General features: G+C 36.3%; 1 protein-coding gene across 2 annotated transcripts in view; it reads left to right on the top strand.

Annotated features, from left to right (window-relative positions):
* Positions 1–19,267, top strand: part of STAG1 (stromal antigen 1) — a 434,712-nt gene that overhangs the window by 138,331 nt on the left and 277,114 nt on the right. For both annotated transcript variants that reach the window (XM_032333876.1, XM_032333865.1), the window contains one exon: positions 17,366–17,530. In XM_032333876.1, the coding sequence (XP_032189767.1) occupies positions 17,366–17,530 (165 nt within the window). The remainder of the gene's footprint in view (positions 1–17,365; positions 17,531–19,267) is intronic.

Here is a 19,267-nt window from a genome sequence, read left to right as displayed (position 1 = left end):
TCAACACATCTGTAACATAACCTATCTTTAGTCTCTGTTTAAATGTTTTATTAAGGATTTTGTTTTCTTCGTTCTATTTAAGTGACAGACTGAAATTATATTTTCAGAATTATTGACCTTAGTATTTGCCTTGGCTTAAAAGGAAAGGTAACTAAAAAGAAAGTTTTTACTTTAATTTCTGTATATTCATACACATAGAAAATGGGAGAATATATAAGAAAATATTAACAAGCATCAGAAGAACAGAGTTAATAGGTAAATTTGTAAGAGTTGGATCTCCTAAATTACTTAGTACTTTTATGTAGAATATTACAAATTTCATGACATTTAAATATTTTACATAATTTTTAATGGCTTTATGGTATTTTGTACCAAATTATTTAATCCCCTATCATCAAACATTTATATTAAAAGTTATTCATTAATCTAACCCATACTGATGTAAACTATCTCACAAATACATTTTCCATGCTGATATAAACTATCTCCCAAATAAAATTTGCTAGATCTTTTGATCTTTTTTTAATCCTAAATTCTTAAAATTGGAGTTGGTCAGTCAGAAAGATATGCTGTGTTTTGAAAGCTTTGGGTGTGTATTATAGGTTGGCCTTTCACGCAGCAAAATACACAGCATTGCCCATCATACTGTTGATTATACTGATTATTAAAACATTGAATATTTCCAAGTTGTGTAAACTTTTAACAATATGTTTTAAAATATTGATCATTTGTGTTTCTTTTCCAAATTGCCTATTTGTCATTTTCTATAGCACTTCTCTTTTTATGTTTCTAAGAAACAATAATCTCTTTATAATACGACTTTTGTTGCTTAAGCCTACACACTTGATGATCACATTCTGAAATGTACTCATCATTTGGACTTGTATCTCCTTTCTCAAACTAGCTTTGTTACCTATTATTAATTTTTCATGTAATATTTCTCCTGTTGACTGGGTTTTAGTTGGGACTTCCTTAAGTTTGTTAAAACTATCTTAGTTCTTCCAAGAACTCACAATTAAAATGTGAATCACCATTGAGTTTCTTCATCCTCCCTTCCTTTCCCTCTCTCCTATATTTAATTAGAGTCTCATCTGATAAAAATTTATTTTACAGTGTCTTCTACATCTGTCTCTTCTTTTCCTTTCCCCAATTTCATTTTTTTAGGTTTCACTTTATATGGGGTTTGAACTGTTACCATCCTACTTTTAGTAGGAAGTCTTTTTTCTTTTCAGTTCCATTTAAAAAAATAGAGTCAAGTTGACCTTTAAAAAAGATTTTCTTAATTTATTTGACAGAGATATCACAAGTAGGCAGAAGGGCAGGCGAGGGTCGGGGAGAAGTAGGGCCCCTGCTGAACAGAGAGCCCTACATGGGGCTCGATTCCAGGACCTGGAGATCATGACCTGAGCCGAAGGGAGAGGCTTAACCCACTGAGCCACCCAGGTGCCCGATGTTGACCTTTTTAAAAACTTGTTCAAATAACAAGAAGTGCCTTTTTGTTTGACTTAACATTCTTCTAAATTAAAACCTGCTATTTTATTGTTTCCTTATTCATAACCTTTCTTTCAGTCAGATACATTTCTTTGTCCTTCTCTGTGTGTAGGTGTCTTGTGCTTTCCCACTTCTGTGCATTAGCTCGTGGTGTTCGTTCTTTCTGGAATCCTTGCTTCCTAAATTCTGTTCATGATAGTTGTACCAATTGTACTGATCCATTAAGTCCCAGTTAGCTCATCTCTCTGTGAAACTTTCTCTGGTTACCTGTTACTGGAAATTATATGTCCCTTCATAGAACCCTTCCAGCATTTGCCTTAAACCAAATTGCCATGAAACGTTTTTTATATACTATAGTTTACTGTATTATGTTACAGTTATTTGTGTTCCTTGTTTTCTTTTAATTATTTGTATATACTGATTTTCTATTTTTATTCCAAGTATGTTTTCTGTATACTTTTGTGAAAGGGTAGGTATTATTTTACATTTGGTGCTTATGAGCAAATTCAGGTAAAGCATAAAGCTAATTTAAAACAGTTAGCTTTCAGTTACAATTAGTTGCTGTCTTTAAACAGTTTTACCAGAATTGTAGGTGGGCATTTAGATTAAGTAATAGATACTTTCAATAAAACATTTGTTCTTAACCCTGATACTTGATTACATCATTTTCACAAACATGTAGTGAAGGTTGTGTGGGTTTATGACACCATGAGCATATTTTCTGTGGAAGTTGTTACTTAGTAATTTTAGTCAGGCATTGTTTCCAATAGTTTTGATTTCCTACATGTAATCATTACCATCTTTCCCTCCCACTCTGTCTCGGGAATGTCCAGCAGTGAAAACATGACTCTAGTTTCCTTTATTAGTAACCTATGGACCATGACATCTCTTACACTATTTTTTAAAATTATTTTTATTAATGTACATTGTATTATTTGCTCCAGGGGTACATGTCTGTGAATCATCAGGCTTACACTCTTCGTAGCGCTCAGTATAGCACATACCCTCCCCATTTTCCATAACCCAACCACCCTCTCCCTAACCCCCACACCCCAGCAACCCTCAGTTTATTTTGTGAGATTAAGAGTCTCTTATGGTTTGTCTTCCTGCCGATCCCATCTTGTTTCACCTTTTCCCTTCCCTATCTCCCCAAATCCCCTGCCCTTCCCCTCAAATTCCTCATATCAGAGATATCATATGATAATTGTCTTCCTCTGATTGACTTATTTCACTCAGCATAATACCTCATAGTTCCATCCACATCGTTGCAAATGGCAAGATTTCATTTCTTTTGATGGCTGCACAGTATTCCGTTGTGTATATATACCACGTCTTCTGTATCCATTCATCTGTTGATGGACATCTAGGTTCTTTGCGTTGTTTGGCTATTGTGGACATTGCTGCTATTGTGGACGTTGCTGCTATAAACATTCCGGTGTATGTACCCCTTTGGATCACTACATTTGTATCTTTAGGGTAAATTCCAGTAGTGTGATTGCTGGGTTGTAGGGTAGCTCTATTTTCAACTTTTTGAGGAACCGCCTTGCTGTTTTCCAGAGTGGCTGCACCAGCCTGCATTCCCAGCAACAGTGTAGGAGGGTTCCCTTTTCTCTGCATCCACGCCAGCATCTGTCGTTTCCTGACTTGTTCATTTTAGCCATTCTGACTGGTGTAAGGTGGTATCTCATTGTGGTTTTGATGTGTATTTCTCTGATACCGAGTGGTGCAGAGCACTTCTTCATGTGTCTGTTGGCCATCTGCCATCTGGATGTCTTCTTTGTAGAAATGTCTGTTCATGTCTTCTGCCCATTTCTTGATTGGTCATTTGTTCTTTGGGTGGTGAGATTGATAAGTTCTTTATAGATTTTGGATACTAGCCCTTTATCTGCTATGTCATTTGCGAATATCTTCTCCGATTTTGTCAGTTGTCTTTTGGTTTTGTTGACTGTTTCCTTTACTGTGCAAAAGCTGTTGATCTTGATGAAGTCCCAGTAGTTCATTTTGCCCTTGCTTCCCTTGCCTTTGGCGATATTACTAGGAAGAAGTTGCTGCGGCTGAGGTCGAAGAGGTTGCTGCCTGGGCTCTCCTCAAGGATTTTGATGGATTCCTGTTCTCACATTGAGGCCTTTCATCCATTTTGAGTCAATTTGTGTGTGTGGTGTAAGGAAATGGTCCAGTTTCATTCTTCTGCATGTGGCTGTCTGGTTTTCCCAACACCTTTTGTTGAAGAGACTGTCTTTTTTCCATTTCCATTTCCTGCTTTGTCAAAGATTATTTCGCCATAGAGTTGAGGGTCTATTTCTGGGCTCTCTGTTCTGTTCCGTTGATCTATGTGTCTGTTTCTGTGCCAGTACCATACTGTCTTGATGAAGACAGCTTTGTAATAGAGCTTGGAGTCTGGAAATGTGTTGCCACCAACTCTGGCTTTCTTTGTCAACATTGCTCTGGCTGTTCAGGGCCTTTTCTGGTTCCATATAAATTTTAGGATTATTTGTTCCTTTTCTTTGGAAAAAATGGATGGTATTCTGATAGGGATTGCATTAAACATGTAGATTGCTTTAGGTAGCATAGACATTTTCACAGTATTTGTTCTTGCAATTCATGAGCATGGAGCGTTTTTCCATTTCTTTGTGTCTTCCTCCATTTCTTTCATGCGTACTTTATAGTTTTCTGAGTGCAGAGTGTTTGCCTCTTTGGTTAGGTTTATTCCTAGGTATCTTACGGTTTTGGGTGCGATTGTAAATGGGATCGACTGCTTAATTTCTCTTTCTTCTCTCTTGTTGTTTGTGTATAGAAATGCAACTGGTTTCTGGGCATTGATTTTTTATCCTGACGTGTAAGTGAATTCCTGTATGAGTTCTGGCATTTTTGGCGTGGAGTATTTTGGGTTTTCTGCATAAAGTATTGTGTCGTTTGCAAAGAGTGAGAGTTTGACTTCTTCCTTGCGTATTCAGACGCCTTTTATTTCTTTTTGTTGTCTGATTGCTGAGGCTAGGATTTCTAGTACTGTGTTGAATAGCAGTGGTGATAGTGGACATTCCTGCCGTGTTCCTGACCTTAGGGGAAAAGCTCTCAGTTTTCGCCATTGAGAATGATATTTGACGTGGGTATTGCATAGATGGCTTTGAGGATATTGAGATATGTATCCTCTGTCCCTACACTTTGAAGAGTTTTGATCAAGAAGGGATGCTGTACTTTGTCAGATGCTTTTTCAGCATCTGTTGAGAGTATCATACGGTTCTTGTTCTTTCTTTTATTAAGGTACTGTATCACATTGATTGACTTGCAGATGTTGAACCAACCTTGCAGCCCTGGAATAAATCCCACTTGGTCGGGGTGAATAATCCTTTTAATGTACTGTTGGAGCCTGTTGGCTGGTATTTTGATGAGAATTTTTGCATCCGTGTTCATCAAGGATATTGGTCTGTAATTCTCTTTTTTGGTGGGGTCTTTGTCTGGTTTTGGGATCAAGGTAGTGCTGGCCTCATAGAACGAGTTTGGAAGTCTTCCTTCCATTTCCATTTTTTGGAACAGTTGAGGAGAACAGGTATTAGTTCTTCTTTAAATGCTTGGTACCATTCCCCCGGGACGCCGTCTGGCCCTGGGCTCTTGTTTGTTGGGAGATTTTTGATGACTGCTTCAATCTCCGTACTGGTTATGGGTCTGTTCAGGTTTTCTTTGTCTTCCTGGTTCAGTTTTGTTAGTTTATACGTCTCTAGGAATGCACCCATTTCTTCCAGATTGTCAGATTTGCTGGCGTATAGTTGCTCATAGTACGTTCTTAAAATTGTTTGTATTTCTTTGGTGTTGGTTGTGATCTCTCCTCTTTCATTCATGATTTTATTAATTTGGGTCCTTTCTCTTTGCTTTTGCAGAAGTCTGGCACCAGGGGTGTGTTATGAGAGAACCAGCTCCTAGTTTCATTGATTTGTTCTACTGTTCTTTGGTTTCTGTTTCATTGATTTTTGTTCTGACTTGACTATTTCTCTTCTCCTGCTGGGTTTAGGCTTTCTTCGCTGTTCTTTCTCCAGCTCCTTTAGGTGTAGGGTTAGGTTGTGTACTTGAGAGCTTTCTTGTTTCTTGAGAAAGGCTTGTATCGCTATATACTTTCCTCTCAGGGCTGCCTTTGCTGTGTCCCAAAGATTTTGAACAGTTGTGTTTTCATTTTCATTTCTTTCCTGAATTTTTTCAGTTTTTTAATTTCCTGGTTGACCCATTCATTCTTTAGTAGGATGCTCTTTAGCCTCCGTGTATTTGTGTTCTTTCCAGCTTTCCTCTTGTGATTGAGTTCTCGCTTCAGAGCTAGAACATTGTGGTCTGAAAATATTCAGGGAACGATCCCATCTTTGGTACTGGTTAAGACGTGATTTTGTGAGCCAGGGTGTGATCTATTCTGAAGCGTGTCCCATGTGCACTAGAGAAGAATGTGTATTCTGTTGCTTTTGGATGGAGTGTTCTGAATATCTCTGTGATGTCCGTGTAGTCCAGTGTGTCATTTAAAGCCTTTATTTCCTTGTCGATCTTTTTGCTTAGATGATCTGTCTGTTTCTGTGAGGGAGGTGTTAAAGTCCCCTACTGTTACTGTATTATTGTCAATGTGTTTCTTTGATTTTGTTATTAATTGGTTTATATAATTGGCTACTCCCAGGTTAGGGGCATAGACATTTAAAACTGTTACATCTTCTTGTTGAACAGACCCTTTAAGTATGATAGATAGGGTGTCCTTCCTCATCTCTTGTTATAGTCTTTGGCTTAACATGTAATTTATTTGATATTAGGATTGCCACCCCAGCTTTCTTTCGTTGTCCATTAGCATGGTAAATTATTTTCTACCCCCGCACTTTCAGATGGAGGTGTCCTTGGGTCTAAAATGAGTTTCTCGTAGACAGCATATGGATGAGTCTTGTTTTTTTAATACATTCTGATACCCTGTGTCTTTTGATTGGGGCATTTATCCCATTCACATTCAGGGTAACTATTGAGGGATGTGAATTTAGTGCCATTGTATTGCCTGTAAGGTGACCGTTACTGTATATTGTCTCTATTCCTTTTTGGTCTGTTACTTTTAGGCTCTTTCTTTGCTTAGAGGACCCCTTTCAATATTTTCTGTATGGCTGGTTTGATGTTTGCAAATTTTCTTAATTTTTGTTTGTCCTGGAAGCTTTTTATCTCTCCAATTTCAGTGACAGCCTGCCTGGATATAGTATCCTTGGCTGGATATTTTTCTCGTTATTCCTCTGAATATATCATGCCAGTCCTTTCTGGCCTGCCAGGTCTCTGTGGATAGGTCTGCTGCCAATCTAATATTTCTGCCATTGTATGTTATAGACTTCTTGTCCTGAGCTGCTTTCTGGATTCTCTCTTTGTCACTGAGACTTGTAAGTTTTACTGTTAGATGATGGGGTATGGACCTATTTTTACTAATTTTGAGGGGCGGTTCTCTGCATCCCCTGGATTTTCATGTTCCTTTTCCATATTAGGGAAATTCTCCACTATAATTCTCTCCAGTATACCTTCTGCACCCCTCCCCCCCCTTTCTTCCGGAATCCTGTTATTCTAATACTGTTTTGTCTTATGGTATCACTTATCTCTGGATATTCTCCCCTCGTGGTCCAGTAGTTGTTTGTCTCTCTTTTGCTCAGCTTCTTTATTCTCCATCATTTGCTCTTCTATATCACTAATTCTCTCTTCTGCCTCGTTTGTCCTAGCAGTTAGAGCCTCCATTTTTGATTGCATGCCATTAATAGCTTTTAAAATTTCAGCTTGGTTAGATTACAGTTCTTTTATTTCTCTAGAAAGGGCTTTTATTTCTCCAGACAGTGCGCCTCTAATAATCTTCCATGCCTTTTTCGAGTCCAGCTAGCACCTTGAGAATCATTATTCTGAACTCTAGATCTGACATATTACCAGTGTCCGTATTGATTAGGTCCCTAGCCATTGGTTCTGCCTCTTGTTCTTTTTTTTGTGGTGAGTTTTTCCGTCATTTTATCCAGATAAGAATAGTTGAACGAGAGAATAAAATACTAAAAGGATCGCAAAGCCCTCAGAAAAATACGTGCTAATCAAATCAGGGGAGACCTGAAATGGTGGAAGAAAAAAGGGGGGAAAATAAAAAAATTAGACAAAAAAAAAATCTTAAAACTGGTGAATAGAACACATCCACTCACTGGATTTTGGGTATATTCTGTTCACTTAGATGAAACTTCCTCCAAAAATTTTAAAGAAAGTAAAAGTTATATATATACAAAAATAATGGTAAACATGATGAAGGGGTGGAATATGAGTGTAATGATGAAGATTAAAAAAGATTGTAAAAAAGGAACTGATATGAAAATTATTTGGAAAATGAAAAAAAAAGAGCATACATGATATGGGTGGAGACTGGAAGAAAGCCATGTGTTCGATTTAGAGTATATTTTGGTTTATTTGAACAAATTGTATCTCAAAATTTCAAAGAAAAAAACTTATATGTATAGAAAAATAAAATTAAATATAATGATGCGATGAAATATATGAGTATAACAGTGGTAATATAAAATGATTTTTTTAAAAAGCTCTTATTAATATAAAATAGTTTGAAAATGTTAAACGAGGAAAGATTAAATTAAAAAAAAAAGAATAAAAAAAATTTAACTTTGTAAGACTAAAGTATTATCGGGAAAACACCATGAATTCTGAGTGCTACTTTCCCCTATCTCTGTAATTCTACAGTTCTTATTGATTGGTGAACTTGTTTTTGGTGAATGTTCTTGTTGATCTTCTGGGGGACGCTTGTTGTAGTGATTCTCAAATGTCTTTTCTGAGGTGGAATTGCATCAACCTTTCCAGGGTCCAGGCTAAGTAATCTGCTCCTGTTTGTGCTCCGTACCTTTTGTTCCCTGAATGCTTTTTGTAAGGCTTTGGAGCACAGGAATGAAAATGGCGGACTTCAGTTTCCGTCCCAGAGAACCAAGTACTCGGTCTCCAGTTCTCATCGCGCCTTCAGAGAAAAGCATTCAATCCCTCTTGTCTGCCTGGTCTCTGGCCCGTGCTCCGTGGACACCTTGCCTGCAACTGAGTGTTTCTGTCTGTGGCCCACTGCCCATTTGAAGTCTCCAAACCCAGCAGATTTCTGGCACCCCTCTCGGAGGAGCTAGTAGGGGGTCTCACCATATGTGCCATTTGTAGTGTCCCTGCTCAAAGAGCAGTGGTCTGACTATGCCTTGGATCATGGTTTAAGGTAACCCCCGAACTGAGAACTTACTCCTCTGCCTTATCTCTGTAGTCAGCTTCCCGTCTCCAGTACCTCGCTGCTCTGCTACACTCAGACACCCCCAGCCTTTTTATGACCTTGCAGGTCCTGAAACCACACTGCCTCCGTGTAGTCTCCAGCTCTGCTTAGCCTCTGGAATGATGTCCCTCAGTGGACCCGACTTCTGAGAGTTCCGATTTTGTGCTCCGATGCTCTGCCACTTTCTGGGAGCAGGTCCCCCTGACCAGTGTTCCTATGGCTTTGGATTCACTTTTCCACGTGTCTTACCTTTCCAGAAAGTGGTTGATTTTCTCTTCCTAGAATTTCTTTTCTTCTTCTTTTCTATCTCTGATGTGTTTGTACGTGTTCTGAATGATTTGATAACTAAGTAGCTGAGCTCCTGGGACCTGATGATATTTTAGTCTCCTTCTCCTCCGCCATCTTGCTTCCTCCTCATTTACACTATTTTTAATGGGATTGGAAGCATGATTAGTCCTCCATCACCAACTGTCAGCACTCTAATGGGATGTTGGAAAGTACATCTTAAGTAGTAAAAGTTTCTTGAAAAGGTGTGTGGTAGTGTATGGAAGGATCAAATTTTTTTATTTATCTGATACATAGTAACTGACGAATAAAGAAGTAAGAGTTGTGTTGAAGTGTGAAAAAAAAAATCCTTTCTCTTACCTTGTATTACGTAGATTGGATCAGTTTGATTTTTTTTTTTTTTTTTTTGCATTAATGGTTAGGTTCTAGTTCTGCATATTTGGCAATGATACCACATAAATGTCACTTGAGGTCTTTAGCAGAATTCTGGAAAGTAGGGTAGGTGAGACTCAATAAAACAAGTCCTAGATGCTAGACATGGCTGCTATGTTGAGCCAGGTATTTGGGAAGAGATTTACTTGCTATTAATTGAAGAAAGATTTCCTAGCCAAGATGTTGGGGTAAATGAAATAAGTGTATCTTGTTCCACCAGGGAGACTGTGTGTGTTCAGGATCAGTAAGCATTTATAGATGTCTTCTGAGCTAGATCTATGCCATCTATGTTGTCTGGCAGCCTCTTGTGGGAGACCCACTTAATGGTGCGGTATTCAAGGAAAGGCCTTCAGTCACTGGGATAGGCTGATAATGGTAGGGCAGGATTCTAGCTTCATAGGAACCAGTTTACTGTCTGGGTTACTTAGGTATAAGTAATTTATAATTTCTGCATTAAGGCTCAGTTAATAAGATGGCACAGTGTCAGAACTGAAACAACTAAGCAAGTTGGTCGTGGGACATCATCCTTTTCTTTCATTTGAGAGCACCTTGGATCCTTGTTTAGGAATGAGAATACAGCTATATGTCACTTCATCTATGTGGCAGAAACATGTAGAGAAGGGAGCCTGTCAATTGACAAGTAGATAAAGGGTTATGTATATATTATCACCCTTTAACCCACTGAGCCACCCAGGCGCCCCTATTATCACCCTTTAAAATAATTGTCAAAATTCTTCTTCTGCTTATCCCCCACCCCCTGGCCAAACTTCAAAGAAACATCAAATTTGAGTGGGATAAGTGTAGTTACATGTCTGAGATAGGGTTTGTTTTCAGGACTGCAAAATTGTATTCTTCGGGTATAACCTTAAGATTGTATGTATCCTGTTGTATTATTATATTCTCTGTTCTTGGGACGCCTGGGTGGCTCAGTTGGTTGGACGACTGCCTTCGGCTCAGGTCATGATCCCGGAGTCCCGGGATCGAGTCCCACATCAGGCTCCCAGCTCCATGGGGAGTCTGCTTCGCTCTCTGACCTTCTCCTCGCTCATGCTCTCTCTCACTGTCTCGCTCTCAAATAAATAAATAAATAAATCTTTATATTCTCTGTTCTTACTCTTTTTATTAGGGTCAGTTTTTCTGAACATCTTTTCTGATTGTTAGTGTCTGGATTTGGGACATGGGAAAGTCACTCTTGGGATAGTGTAGATAAAAGTGATAGAACCTTAGATAAGATCAAATGGATTTTTTTGTTTTTATCCTCCCCCCCCATGACCCGTGCTAAAGGTTCCCAGGTATGAGAATTCTGGTTTATTTCTCCTGTATTTATGGAGTTTAGTTTATACTGTCTATATACTATTTGTGTATAATAATATATGTGTGTGTACACACACATATGCAGGCTTACTTGTCATAGTGTTATTTGTAATTGTAAAAGATCCAGAATAAAGTAAATATAAGTCAGTGGCTTAGTGTCTAAAAAAGTTATGTCTATCAGTTCAATGCAACACTGCAGCTTTCAGAAAAGAAGTAAGCTCTACTCTAGGACATACTATAGATTGACTGAAAATATGTGAAAGTAGAATGGTGCAGAGCTGTGCATAAGTAACAAAATATTATAGATACATGGAAATATATATGCATTTCATTTTTTTCCCAATTTTTCTTTTTATTTTGGTGAAATACACCTAAGGTTTGCCAACTTAACCATTTTTACCTGTACAGTTCAGTTGTATTAAATACATTCATGATACTGTGCAGTCATTACCACCATCTCTAGAACTTTATTCACATTTTAAAACTAACTCTATGAAAAATAATACATGGATATGCAGTGTTGGGCATAGAAAATATAACTGGTACTATAGTAAAAACTCTGTACAGTGACAGACGATAGATTTATTGTGGTGATCACTTTGTAATGTGATCGTGAAAATACAAATATTGACTCATTATTTTGTACACTTGAAACTATTATAAAATTGCTATACTTCAGTAAAAAACAAAAACATAAATTCTACCCATTAAACAATAACTCCCTATTTCTTTTTTTTTTTTAAGATTTTATTTGTTTATTTGACAGAGAGAGATCACAAGTAGGCAGAGAGGCAGAGAGAGAGAGGGAAGCAGGCTCCCTGCCGAGCAGAGAGCCTGATGTAGGGCTCGATCCCAGGATCCTGAATTCATGACCTGAGCTGAAGGCAGAGGCTTAACCCACTGAGCCACCCAGGTGCCTGCCCCCTCCCTATTTCTTTTTTCCCTAGCCTCTGGCAAACACTTTCTGTCTCTATGATTTTGACTAAGTACCTTATTTAAGTGGAGTGATTTAGTACTTTTTTGTTATTGCCTTATTTCACTTAGTATGATATTCTCAAGGTTCATCCCTATTGTAGATTGTGTTAGGATTTCCTTCATTTTGAAGGCTGAATAATATACTCTGTTGTGTGTATATATCACATTTGTTCATCCGTTAATTCAACAATGGATACTTGTTTTGCTTCCATGTTTGAGCTCTTGTGAATAATGTTGCTGTTATGATGGCTGTACAAATAACTTTTTGAGACCCTGGTTTCAGTTCTTTTGAGTATATATGTATATATAGTTGGTTGATCATATGGTAATTCTATTTTTCTATTTTTGAGGAACTGACATACTGTTTTCCACAATGGCTATACCATTTTACATTCCCATCAACAGTGCACAAGAATTCTAATGTCTCCACATCCTTTCCAAGAATTGTTTTCTCTTTTTTTGATGGTAGCCATCGTAATAGGTATGGGGTTCCATCTCATTGTAGTTTTGATGTACATTTCCCTAATGATTAGTGACATTGAGCATCTCTTCTTTGCTTAACGTACATTTGCATATCTTCTTCAGAGAAATGTCTATTCAGATTATTTTCCAATTTTCAAGTCAGGTTATTTGTAAGTTTTAGTAGTTCTTTATGAATTTTGGGTATTAATCTTTTAATAAATCCTTCAATAAATAAATAAATAAATATATTAATAAATAAGTAAATCTTTCAATTAATCAGATACATGATTTGTAAATATTATTTTCCATTCTGTTGCCTTTTGCTCTTTACCCATTGAGTGGTTTTGGCACCCTTGTCAAAATCCGTAAACCATATAAGTGAGGGTTTGTTTTTTGGGCTCTTTATTATATTCCACTGCTCTGTATGTTTGCTTTCATGCCAGCACCACACTGTTTTTATAGTTTAGCTTTGTAATAAGTTTTCAAGTCAAGAAGCGTGTCTTCCATTGTTGTTGCTTTTCAAGATTATTCTGGTCTTTTGAGATCCTTTTGAGAGTCTCTATTAATTATAGAATGGTTTTTCTATTTCTGCAAAACATGTCATTTGGATTTTGATAAGAGATTACATTGAATCTGTAGGTTGCTTTGGGGAGTATTTTCATTTTAATAAAATTAACTCTTCCAATCCATGAACATAGAGTGGGTTTCCATTTATTTATTTCTTCTTTTATTCCATACATATTTCTTTGTTTATATGACATATAAGGAAAGAGTAGTAGTGTTTGTCTCTTAGGAAGGTAGATTGTGGATTGAGGGCAGGGGTGTGCAAGCTTTCATTGTAGAACTTTAATTACCTTTTGAATTTTAGACCATGTGAATGTATTACTTATTTAATAAAGAAATACAACATTTTGCCACCTGTTTTCAGACATATACACACCCTTGTGTGTAGAGACACTTACGTGCTTGCACAATACTGAGAAAATACCTGTTCTTCTGAAAAGTGAGCACGGAGACAAGACTTACTAGGAGCCAAAATCAGGAGTCCAGCTGTAAGAATGAAAGCATGAAATGATGATGTTTTTAAGCAATTTTAAATTTATCAGCCTGTAAAGAAGGATCTGGTGCGGTAGATGACTGAACAGGTGGTAAATGATAGCCTTAGTTGCCATGCTTAGGAGTTTAGATTTTAAATTGGTGGTTAATGAGGGTCACTAAAGATCAGAGATTAAACAAGGAAGTAATGGGATTATGTTACATTATAAGAATTACTGTGATTATAGAATTAGAATAGCATGGGATCATTAAATAGAAATAGGATGTGAGCCACATCTGCAGCTTAATATTGTCTGAGTTACAAAAAATGGGTAATGAAATTAATTTTTGTGTATCTAAAGTTATTTTATCATGTAATCACTATAACATTTTAAGTGAGAGATTTTGTACGGTATTTTTCATTCTGAACTTCATGTCTTCACAATCTTGTGGATATTTTATGCTTATTGCAAATTTTGTTTTTGACTAGCCATATTTTGTATGCTCAGCTTCAGGAGAGTAGTGCTGTCATGTTAGATAGTACAAATAGAGAGTCAGGATGTAGTCAGGAGACAATATTCTAGTAATTGCAGTAGAAAATTTAATTTGATGAAGAATTGTTAATTATTAAAAAGTCCTTAATTATTTATTATTCAGGAATTGCAAATTAAGACAACAATAGAATAACAACTGTATACCTATTAAAATGGCTGAAATCCAAATACTTGACAAGGTTATAAAGCTGTCAGTGTTACAGAGCATCAGGAACTCTTATTCATCACTGGAGGGAATACAAAATATTATATCTACTTTGGAAGATTGGCAGTTTTTTTACAAAGCTAAACATAGTTTTATCATATGATTTAATAATCATCCTCCTGGATGTTTACACAACTCATTTGGAAATTATGCCCACACAAAATGCTGCATGTGAATGTGTATTGCAGCTTTATTCCTAACTGCCAAGAAATGGTGACCAAGATGTCCATCATTAGGTTAGTGGATGACAAAATGTAATACATTCATACAATGAAATATTACTTAGAAATAAAAGGAAATTAGCTATTCAGCACTAAAAGACATGGATGAATCTTTTTATATATTGTTAAAGTGAGAGATACAGTCTAAAAAGGCTGCATACTGTGTGATTTAATTATATGATTGTAAAAGCCAAAACTGTAGTTAAGATAAAAGAATTCATTGTTTGCCAAAGAGAAGTGGGAGGTTTGAATGGGAGAAGCACAGGGATTTTTTTAAGGTGATGAGATACCAGATTGTACATACATGATACTGCATTTGTTAAAACCCATTGAACTTAACAGAAAAAGTGAACTTTAGAAGTACAGATTTTATAAAGTCATGTAAGAGGTTAGGTGGATACCAGAAGGGAATGTAGAATGTAACAAAGCAGTCTACCTCTGTTTGAAGTGTTTGAAACAATGTTACTGAAGGGAATTGGGCAGGATGTTGCTGACTTAAATAACTTTTGAAATTAATCTGTAAGCCTAAAATCAAAGAAACTACATTGTATATGTAAGCAATGCAATCTAGTTAATAAAATTGTTTCTGCTGGGGTGTAATTGAACAGTTTTTTTATGTTATACAGTTAGCCACTGTATAGTACATAATTAGTTTTTGATGTAGTGCTCAGTGCTTCGTTAAGTGTACCACCCAGTGCTCATCACAGCACATAAATAGTTCTAGTACTGCTATACGTGTATACTAGTTGGTGTCAGGTTTGTCACTGTTGGGTTGTGACCATATGGATTAGTAAGGGGGATGATGCATTCATATGTTAATGGTTAGAGTTGGAGTTAACTAGTATGAACTTATATTTATCTTAATATGGAAATGCAGCAGTACTTACACTCAGTATCAAGGAGCAAAACCAAGTGCCAAGATCTTCATCTTTAATATCATTCTTCAGTAAAAGGAACCAGAGCTCCTTGGAGTATTGACTAGTTCCAAAAATTGAGGAAGGGAATACACAAGATGAGCCTGCAGAATATTGTGCTTCCAGAAGGTAACCAGTAAGACCCACACATACACACACACACACAGATGGAAATATGTGAAATGGATGAAGATTTCCCTACGGCCAGAGCTGAAACATGTTGAAGAACAGAACTGTGTTGAATTATAACTCAAGGTATAAAATAAGTTTGGATGAGTCCACATTAGTTTAAATGATCGAATGAGAACAGATAAATCTACCTTACTAAAAAATTCTAGATATGCATAAATACTCCCCCCATGAAAGAGGTGGAGAATAACACCCCATCCCATAAATGTGTAATGGGATGTATGTAGTGTCTTTCTTCCAGAAATACAGAATGGAACAGGGTGGAAAAGTAACTTTACAGTTGAGAAACATGACAGACACCACCTCAGTCAACTGATTAAGGTCAGCTTCCTCAGTGATAAATTTTGTTGATAATGTATACCTTTGATACAAGGTGAAAAAAAGTAAAACTTTCTCTCTTACATCTTCCTTTCCAAACCCTTAATCCCAGTGTAGTGATAAGAAAAACCCATCAGACAAAACCCAGTTGAGAAACCTTCTATAAAACACTTGGCCAGAAATCCTCACAACAGTCAGGGTCACCAGAAAACCAGGGAAAGCCTGTCAAAGCCAAGAGGAGTTTAGAGGCACATGACATAAATGTAATAGGGTGTCCTGGATGGGGTCCTGGAACAGAAAATGGCCATTAGGCAAAGCTAAGAAAATCTGAATTAAGTAGGGACTTTTCGTTAATCTCTCAATATTGGTTCACTAACTGTAGCAAATGTACCATACAAATGGTAAGGAGTTAATAATAGAGTAAGTGAATGTGATGTATGTGGGAGTTTTCTGTACTGTCTTCACAGTTTTTTGGTAAATCTAGAACTGTTCTAAAAATAATTTACTTAAAAATAAATAGTAAATTTATTACATATTAATCTGCACACAGAAATGATTGTAAGATTGTTAACCAAGAAGAGTTGAAAGAGTACTATGAAGAACAGAAGAACAGAAAGTGATGGGAACAGGTGCAATAAGTTGGGAGGGAAGCCCCTACATACCATACTTTGTAGTATTCCTCCCATGCCCTTTAGTTAAAAAACTGAACACTGTAGCAGATAACAAAAAAGTTTACAGGTCCAGCTCGAGGATCATAATGTGGGACAAACAAGGGTAGATGTGAAGATGAAGAATACATTGAGAAGTTGATAACTGAAACAGACTATTTTGATGGTAAATCCCTTAAAAGAGTATAAAGATTAAGAAGAAAAGATACTGAGTAGAGCCCTAAGTAATTCTAACAGGTAAGAAATACAGGGAAGGGAAAAGATATCTGAAAGAAAAAGATGAAATCATGTGGCCTGTTGATAGGGTTTCAAAACATGTCTATTACATTTAGCAACACTATTTTCATTGGTAAGCTTGGTAAAGCAGTAACTGTGATGAGTTTATATATGAATGAAATTTATGGGAATAATAATAGTGACTCGTAGGCAATTCTGTCAAATTATCCTTGGCTCAAGGGTTTGGACATAGATAAGGTGTTGGCTGGTGTTGACTTTTAAAAAAAAAATGGGGGGCATGGGCTGGGATGTTAATTGAAGAATGTAAATTCCATCAGAGGCAAGAATGTTTGTTTATTGTTAGTATTTTTAGTACCTAGAACAGTCTTAAATATGTTCAACGTATATTGGTTGCATGACTGGATTAAAAAAAAAATACTCAAGGACTTCTATAGAGAGAGAAGTTGAATATGCAACTTTTCCAAGTAATGCTTTATTGAATAAGGTTTCTGAGGGAATAGTATCAGGAAGGTATAAAGATGGAGATGTCAAAGGGGACAGGTTAAAATATTCAGCATTTGCATTCTTGTTGTGCATAACATTTTTTTTTAAATTTTCATGTCTTATACAAATTACACTTTGCTTTGCAATTATTACTGAAAACAAATTGTGAAGCTTCCTTTGGTCAGAAATTAAATCTCTTAACCTGTAGTAGTGCTAAGTACTTTCCACAGGATGAAACATAATTATGGTATTCTGCATAAAGCAAAGTGTACCCCTTATTTAATTTAATTTTTTCCTCATCTTTTTATTCAGTCTACAAATAAGAAACCTCGAAAATCTCCAGGAGAGAAGAGTAGAATTGAAGCTACCATTAGAGGAGCGGGCCGTGGAAGAGCAAATGGGCACCCCCAACAGAATGGTGAAGGGGAGCCTGTCACACTATTTGAAGTGGTGAAATTGGGGAAAAGTGCAATGCAGGTAAATTTTAAGTGTTTTTGTTTTATTTACAAAGCAGTACTGTCAGTAATCTATGTGGAACCTTTTAAGTGACATTTACATATTTTTGCTGATTGTATAATGAAGTTTATCTTTAAAATTTTTCTTTGTTTTACGTAGTTACATCAGGAAAGACATTTTGTTTAATGGTAAAATGCACTTTAGATTACAGCGTACTGAGTTAAGTGACTTGTATATAATAGCTGCCTGAGAGAATTTTTATTGCCTTACTATATATTTTTAGAATCTGACTTACTATAAGTAACATATGTGTACTGAAGAATATTTCAAAGACGAAAGGGTATAAAAAAAGGATTCTTAAGTAGTGAGCTAGGAATAACCGCAGTTAATACTCACAGTTATTTGGTGTGTGTATGTGATCTTTTATAACCTTCCTATTCTCTCTTCTCTCTCCTCATTCACTTAACAAACATTATTAAATATTCTGTAAGAGCATATAATTATTGGCTTCTTACTAATTGGCTATAAGGATAAATCACAGTTATTTTACTGTTCTTTCAGTGTATCTTTTCATTTTTTCACTGTTACAGAGTTTATTCATTATTCATGTTTACCTCTTTACCTCTTTTTTTCATTTTAAAACACTAGAGTTAGGGGCACTTCAGTGACTCAGTTGGTAAGTGTCTGCCTTCACTTCAGGTGGTGATGTCAGTGTCCTGGGATCGAGCCCCGCTTTGCTTCTCTCTCACCAGCTCTCCCTGGTTGTGTTTTCTGTCTCTTACTATCTCTATCTGTCAAATAAATGAAATAATATCCTTAATAAAAAAAAATACACTAGGGCAAAATTTTTTGGTGAAAGGGTATTTCTTAACTTTGTGATACATAAATATATTACTCTCCAAAAAATTTCACTAGTCTGTCTTTCACTAGAAGTGTGCCTAGCAACTGGATACTTTATAGTTAGGAATCAATTATAAACCGAAAAATCACATTTATTTATTTATTTATTTATTTATTTATGATTTATTTATTTATTTATTGGGTGGGGGACGATCAGCAGGAGAGTGAAAGAGAAATCCAAGCAGACTCCACACTGATCATGTAGCCCGACTCAGCTCTTGATGTCACAGTTCTGAGATTACCACCTGAGCCGAAACTAAGAATTGGAGGCTCAACAGACTGCATCACCCAGGCACCCCTTAATTTATTATTCTAATGTGCATTTCTTTGATCACCAATGATTGATAAAAGTCAGATATTTGCATTCTCTATTTATTTGCTCATTTTTGATAGTTCCTTTTTAGTTTCTTTAAAATTAATGTAATTTGTGAAACAGGTTTACTTTTAGAAATTTTCATTTTTTAACCTGTATTTCCTTTTGCATTTCTTAAGGGAGTTTAGCTTTTACTGCTTTTTTTGTATGTTAACAGATTGATATGTTCAGGGATCTTGGAATTTGTGTGGGAGGAGAGGTGGGGCAGTGTGATGATGCCAATGGTAAAAGAAATAGAAATTTCCAGTTATTTGAAGCAGTGGACAGACTGTAAATTACATAAATATGATTTTAAAATAATGACCCTTAGCCACAAAGCTGGATAGTTTCCTTATTATACTTTAGTAGAAAAATTGTTACCAAGTTATAAGTATCTTATTTTTGAGGTCTACTTTATGGTTTTCCACACTTAAGTGGAAACACAAGCAGAAAATTGAAGAAAATTTATGTCTTACCATTATTTTATTATATTTTTAAAGGATTTA

Source organism: Mustela erminea, chromosome 1, assembly GCF_009829155.1.
Source record: "Mustela erminea isolate mMusErm1 chromosome 1, mMusErm1.Pri, whole genome shotgun sequence".
Lineage (NCBI taxonomy): Eukaryota > Metazoa > Chordata > Mammalia > Carnivora > Mustelidae > Mustela > Mustela erminea.
Note: the sequence above shows the minus strand (reverse complement) of the source record. Positions and strands in the feature narration are given on the sequence as shown.